Source organism: Acanthopagrus latus, chromosome 11 (assembly GCF_904848185.1).
Source record: "Acanthopagrus latus isolate v.2019 chromosome 11, fAcaLat1.1, whole genome shotgun sequence".
NCBI classification, from domain to species: Eukaryota; Metazoa; Chordata; class Actinopteri; order Spariformes; family Sparidae; genus Acanthopagrus; species Acanthopagrus latus.
In genome coordinates this window covers 8,466,030-8,473,373 of record NC_051049.1, presented here as the reverse complement: position 1 = coordinate 8,473,373, position 7,344 = coordinate 8,466,030, and the positions used below count along the sequence as shown (strand labels likewise).

Here is a 7,344-nt window from a genome sequence, read left to right as displayed (position 1 = left end):
AACATGATGACATTAAAAAATAAAATACAAATCATCATAAAATCAAAAAATCATAGTTAGCATACATTATTTTTACTCAACAGTATATGACGTACATTAACATTTGCGTCACCATAGCCAATTACAAGGGTATAGTGTTATAATATATATTATAGCCGTATAATACTTTAACTTTCGATAGTATAAGCATGTGTTTAATAACTATCTGATTTCGCTGAAGTAAAATTTGAACTTCAGGACTTTATCTTTTTATTGTTGTGTCTTTTCGTTTTCAGTTTATTTTTGACTAAAACACCTGCCAGTCTTAGGGTGTGTTTGCCCCACCTATAGGTGGCAGCAGTGCGCATGACGTGTGTTTAGAGTGGCTAACAATTGAGGCGTAGAAGAAGAAGAGAAACTTCTTAACCGGAAGTCCGAGTTGTAGCAGTTGGTAGGTGAGCCATTTGTTTATCGGGCGGCATTTACAGATATATATTTACGTATTCCTGAGTCAAGTGTATGTTTAAGTTTAAAATACGGTGTTTCGGTAACTGTGGGTGATTAAAAACAGGCTCTGTGTTCGTTGCTGTTCCCCCAGAGCTGCTCGCAGTCTTCACGTGGAGATGCAGAGTGCTGCAGGCGGCGCGGGTCCGACTCATCCTCTGTTTGGAGGAGCGCTGTCAGCTGTCCTCCCTCACAGCATCACGGACGTCAGTGAGCTGAGGGAGATCCCGGACAACCAGGAGGTGTTTGCCCACGCACACACCGACCAGAGCCTGATCGTGGAGCTGGTGGAGTACCAGGCTCAGGTGGCAGACCAAGATGCTGCCAGGTATCACTTTGAAGACATAGCAGGCAGCAACAAAGCTTTAGAACCAGGCGCTTTTGAGGTGACCAGTGTGGTGTCCATGTCCAAATCCGAGCTGTCCCTGTCAGACTGCAGCTCTGCGTGGATGCTGACTGGGACACAGTGTGTGTCCAAATTCAACGAAGAAGCGAGGAACACAGTGACCCTCCACCTGGGCCTCTTCCGTCTGCCTCAGTTCTCCACAGATGTCCTGATAACCTTCAATGACCCGCAGAGTATCAGCCCTGACAGCAGCAGTGCTGCTTCAGTGGGGACACACAGGGAGCCATGGTCAGTGCAGGACTTCCAACGCTTGTTGCAGACTCTGACTCTGCACGACTCAGGACTGTTTGGGTAGACGACGACCGCAGGACTTCACCTGATTACAGATTTAATCTCAGACACTTTTAAACACATTCAGACTGTGATTTGCTGGCGGCTTATGAGAATCTGACCTGCAGCATGCTTTGGCTCCCATCCAAAGAAGAAATCCTTTTGAGTGTAGTTTCTGTCCCTTACGTTACACATACGGATACAAGTTATGTTCTTTCTTTGATGTTGACTTTGTTCTGACAACTAAAATTGAACTGAGAACCAAACATCTCATGTCATAATACATGATTTTTTTTTTATTTTTTTTTTTTACATTACCTGATCAAGATTTATCTGTAGGTTTAAAACAGGGTAATTCAGTGTGTGCTCTCAGAGATCAGACTACTATCATCAAATCGATGTTACTTTTAAGGCTTTTCTGTTTTATGTGAAGGTATGCATGTGAGAGAACTATGAGAATCCAGATGAATAACAAATGTAGTGGACACTCAAATTTTCCATTTCTCTGTTTCCCACCACATTCTCCCCTTTTCTCACCCTTTTCCTACTCAGTCTCAAGCCATTCCTGGCCTCTCTTCCTTCATTTTACTTAATTTCTGCCACCATCCTTCAGCATGTTTTAATGCTCAAACATGTAGATACAAACACAACTAATGCAGAGTAGAACCTAGCTGGTATTTAATGCACAATCACCCCCTTACAGGACCACCCAGCAGCATGTTTTTGCTAAATTGCTAGTTCAATCAAAAAAAACCTTGTGTCGATCCTTTATCATTGTAACTGATATTATTAATGTCACACTCTCTCATGCCACCGCACACTGCTCTAAATCTCCCCGCGATGTTAATGAAAACACGTGATTAATGGCAAAGGTCGAAGCAGAAGTCAGAAGGCTAGAGGTGAATTGAGAGTCCACACAGAAACTCCCTCTGGGGCAGTTAAAATGCAGCTAATATTCTTCGTCTTCAGTGGAACTAGAGTTTGGTCATAAACGGTGAAAACTGAGAGGACCAGTCCCAGCAGGAATATGTATTAGGTCAACTGTTTCCATCGCTCACTGCAGTGGCCTCATGGTGAAATAATTCATGACTCTTAACCCTGAAAAACCCTGGAAAGACTTCATTCGACGGTGAGTTAGGTGAAACACAGAATTTATGGAATGGAAACTGACCCTCATTATTTGTTGCTCTGAAGCTTAAAACCAGCCCTCTTGGATTTGGAAGTGTAAAAGAAGTTATGTTCCCTTAGTTCCTTAGTGCTGTTTGTTTTGAAGAAAAATAGTTTTGACTTAAGTCTGCTATTAAAAAGAAAAAAACTCATCACTGCGAGAGCATTCAGGTAAGCCTTGCATAACAAATAAGAGGAAGTTCAGCCCGTCTCCACAAAGCCACATCAAACCCTCCTCATCCTCTGGTGCAATCATGATGGATTAAGATCTCATAAAGTCAGGCATCTTCCCCTCAGTGATCCCACTCTATAGCAAATCCCTTCCTCCTTAACCACAACAGCAAAAAAAAACCCTCCCTCCTACTAGCCAGGATAAACGTGCTGTTATTGGTTCTCTTTGTAATTAAAAAGTCTGAAAACATCCTGTATTTCAGACCTGATGAGGGGTTTGGAACATCTTAGACATCTGAGTTAAAGGTCATGCCAGGAGACAGTTTGTGAGGCGCTAGGGATTTTTCCAGCCGACGACAGAACAGCTACTGGGTTACTACAGTGCAGTGGCTTCAAATGTTTTGGGCTTCTGATACTTTGTCATATGCTTGCACACATGTGAGCAGTTTAACAAGAGAACGATTGTTCCAAACGTCAGAGGAGGCAAGAGTAAGCATGTGTATTCTTTGGCTAATAAATAAAGAAACTATTATTTTCTCATTCAATAATTATTTTATGACCTTCCTAAAACTTTACTCAACTACCTTCAATGCACAAATACCCAAGCTGTGTGGCAATTGCCTATAATAAAAAGCTACTTTGTGCTGCTCATTGCACTGAAATATCTTTGTTGGTAGATATGGGCTCATACAATTTAAGATTTTTCACCATGTCAATTTATGGAGAGCTCAAAACCACAATGCAATGATAAATGGATCAGGGATTAAATGTATCACCTGGGCATGACGATGATAAATTTGAAAAAAAAAAAAAAAATTAAAGCTGCGAGCAGCGTTGGTCGGGCCCTCGCAGTCCACGCACCTCGGGGCATGCTGCCGTCAGGGCTTCCGCACGCAACGCCTCGAAGAAGCCGTTTCTTTATAATTTGGTGCCCTGCTCCCGCTGGCATTAAGTAATGCACGCTGAAGACAGAAAAAAGAGCGTGTACTGCTGCACGATTCCCCAGACAAAGACTGAGATGACGGTCCGCTTCTGGAGCTGGCTGACGAAAATGTCCACATGAGGCATGATGCAATGAAATAGTTTCGGGAAGAAGCTGAAAGTATCACCGTCCAGTAGCTGAAGAGAATTTTTTCTCCAGTTCTTCCAGCTGCTCTACACTCTGGCGATGATGTCACGCACTCTAGCTCACGCAATACACACCCATTATAAAATCAGAAGAAGGCCTAAAAATCCGTAAAACTAAAACTGTGATGATTTGGAAACCGTAAGAGATTTTTAAAAACTGAATACATGCCCAACAGTTCAAGGTCTTCTCACTCTTTAAAAGGTGGAATGGTATCTGTAGCTCAAAGCATGAAGCACAAGAAGAGGTTGAAAGTCGATGAGTTTTGAAGAGGATTTTAAGATTTTCCCATTTACTTTCCATTCAAACTAATCAGACTGCGACCAGATCGCCATCTATAGGCCGATTTGCACCAAATTTTACACAGAGCCTCATCAGTCCATGGAACACAATTATGAACATTTACGTGATAATCAGACCATATTTTGTTTAGATGTGCAAGATTGTCTGCTTTCAACACAATATGCAGGAATTTTGTTGCAGGTTCCCTGCTCGGGCCCTAATTAAGGATCCATGGCGGGACTCAAACCCAGAGCAGAAGCAAAGCCTCCATTCACATCCTGCTCTACCACCTGAGCTAAACACCATTATGAGTTCACACTGGATGAATAAACACAATGAGTCCCGCCCACAGACTTTCTGAAGAATGCAGGTGGAGCGCGCCGAAAAGGGGCGGTCTCGCTCGTTTCCCGCGTGAAATTAGTGGATTTCCCTCCAAAACTGTAGATGTGTATTTAAATAGCTGTTGGATCATCACTCTGGTTCCAGCGGCTCTACTCTGAGGACACGAATACGGTCAGTAAACTCTTCTGTACGAATCTGCTTTATGTGTGTGCTTACCTGCTCAGTTCAGGTGTGTTCATGTCTGTGTGGGAGTTGTATAGATCTCAGGTGATTAGCCCAGGTGATGTTCCTTTATATCAAAGAGCTCCACATTGCAAAGTAACCTCCATGTTGTCTCAGCCTAGTGCCGGTTAAAATGGAGCCAGCCTCCCTCTCATGTCGGTCAGATTTGTTTTTGCCTCAAATGTTTCTGAAATAACTCTGAACACGAAACTGTAGACGTCTCGTGTAACTGTTTAGTGTTGAGATAAATTCGGCTGGAACATAATTCTGTAATTACATCCATTTAAACGCGCCGCGGACTGTATGTTTTGCCCAATGCACCAAACTCCATTGTGATTTTGGCCGTTTTATATCTGCGGTGTTTATTACATGAACACTGCACAGTTAAGTAAATTTGGGTCACTGTCTCAGAACAAGTCGCTAGTTTCGTTAAATTCGGCTTGAAGTATTATTTATTTATTTATTATTTTAAACGGCATGAAAGCTGGTTAGCTAACGTTTACTGGTCAGTTTAAGTCAGTGGTTATGTTAGCTAGCTGAGTTTAAATTTGTTGGAGATGCAATGCAAGGTTTGGAAACATGTTACCAGCGGCTCAGCTGCTTTATTAACGGGCTACTGACACTATAATGAGCTTATAAAGACGTCTGGGTCATTTCATCGTTGTGTTTTTACAGACGGGTTTGCATGTTAGCTAAGGTGTGTGTCTGTTGGAGAGTGTTAGCATGACGCCATTATCGTGCTGTGTAATGTTAGCTTGTTAATACTATCATCTTTACAGCTGAATATCTGAGTACAGCACAGTTAGCTAACAGGCTCCAGGTGCTCAATAATGTCTCAGTATGTTAGTATGTCAGCATCTAGAAGTTCATTTTGAGCAGCTAAAGTAGTTTATACACAAAATAAGCAGCCTCATTGTAGCTGCACAGCATGTATTCAGTGTGTTTGTCTCAGTTTTGGTTTAATGTGTTACTGCAATCACTGCACTGTGTGTCAAAAGATAGACTTTGAAATCATATTACTCGTGTATAAAGCTCTTAATGTTCTCAGAACTTATTACATTTGGTTTACATTTGTTTTACCTTTTAAAAAACACATTTATTAAATCAGATGAAAGTAGATTTTATAGTGCAGAGTGATGTGAGACTCCTGAGGTGATGTCATGCACGTGGTCACAGACCGCTATATCATTCTTTATTATGAAATGATAATCCTGTAAGAAATCCCATTTTGCCAGATGTGTCTATACTCTGTCCATACATCTTTTTTTCTGCTTACAATCAGAATATGTGTATACACACAGACATGTATGCATGTAGTCATCATGTTATACTAAAGTGCCTCCTCCTCTCTCCAGGTGAACAGTGGGACTTGTCTTCAGCTTCAGGTGGAACAGCTCTGACCTGTATGGTGATCAGACCCGGAGAGGAGACACACCTGGTCCAACCAGGTCAGTGCAATATAGGTGCAAAAATTAGAGGCAGAAAGTGTGAGTTTTGTCAATTTCTGCTCATTAATACTCTATGATCAGTAAATGATTTTAGAGGATAGTCGAGTCTCATTCACAGGTCGTTGAATACCGACAGTTTGGGTTGGCAGAAGCCATGACAGTGTCACTGTTGGGACACTAGTCTCTCTCCCTCTTTTTCTGTTTGTCTTTAAAAAAGCTAATTAAAAAGGCAAACAAATTTGCAAGCAAGCAATGTACAGGTTAGTTCAATGGGGAATAAAAGAAGGAAGTCATAGTATTTTAATATTTACTAAGTGCGATATTGTAGCCAGCTGGCATTGTTTCAGTTTAACGAACACCTGCATTTATATATATTATGAATTATATAATTATATTTTATTTAACATGTATATCTCCACTGTTCAGCCACAACATTAAAACAACTGACAAGTGAAGTGAGCATTGATCATCTTGTTACAATCAAATGTTCTGCTGGGAAACTTTGAGTTCTGTCATTTCTGTGGATTCTCTTTGACAAACACAGCCACCCAAACACCGTTCAAACCAACTGCACCCCCTCATGGCAAAGAACCCAAGGCCTCAAACTGGTCTTCTCATTGTCCAGATCCCACTTCAGCTGAGCATCTGCTGGATGCGCCAGAACCAACTCCAATCCATGTTGGGGCCCCCATGGATTGTTCTTGGCTCTGACTGCATCCAGTGGAAGCTCAGCTGGATTGAGATCTGGGGAATCTGGAGGTCATGTTGACACCTTGAGCTCTTTCCCACGTTCCTCGGGTCGTTCCTGAGCAGTTTTTGCAGCGTTGCAGGCGCGTTGTCCTGCAGGGGGCGCACTGCCACCAAGGAGTGCTGCTGCCATGAGAGGGTGTACTTGGTCTGCAGCTGTGTTTGGGTGACTGGTGTTTGTCAAAGAGACATCCACACGAATGCTGGGACCCATGGCTTCACAGCCGAACATGGCATTGGAACAAAATCATCCATGTTATTTATTTCACCTGTCACTGTTATAATGATATGACTCTCAGTGTATACACATGTTAAATACTCTATATATGTCTAAAATATCTATATGTCTATATTTCCTCTCAGTAAATCAAAATCTGATTGACCTGATTTGATTTGATAAAGCAAAACCTGTTTGAAATACTTGTACTTCCTTTGAACCCTGTTGGTTTTGAGCTGGGACTTTTACATTTAAATGGACAGCTTCATTTATGTAGATTCAACACTAACATTAGCCTCGGCGTATTCCCCTAGCAGGCCACTAATAAGGATCCTATTCAGTTTCTGACGTGCAGCTGTGTGGTGGTGAAGTTTTTGGTTTAGAAGCGGTTCTTGTGGTCACATTCATGGTAGAGGTGCAGCAGACTGAGCTGTAAACACCAGCAGAATGACCGGAGACATGT

The 7,344-nt window shown here is 42.0% G+C and overlaps 1 protein-coding gene across 2 annotated transcripts; it reads left to right on the top strand.

Annotated features, from left to right (window-relative positions):
* The first annotated feature begins 272 nt into the window (after positions 1-272).
* Positions 273-3,037, top strand: rangrf (RAN guanine nucleotide release factor). 2 transcript variants are annotated; one of them, XM_037114426.1, is made up of 2 exons: positions 273-430; positions 578-3,037. In XM_037114426.1, the coding sequence occupies exon 2, from the start codon at positions 603-605 to the stop codon at positions 1,182-1,184; it is 582 nt and encodes a 193-aa protein (XP_036970321.1). In that variant the 5' UTR covers positions 273-430; positions 578-602; the 3' UTR covers positions 1,185-3,037. The 2 variants fall into 2 exon arrangements, with proteins under 2 accessions (XP_036970321.1, XP_036970323.1); XM_037114428.1 differs by having other exon boundaries at positions 288-434.
* Positions 3,038-7,344: the final 4,307 nt, after the last annotated feature.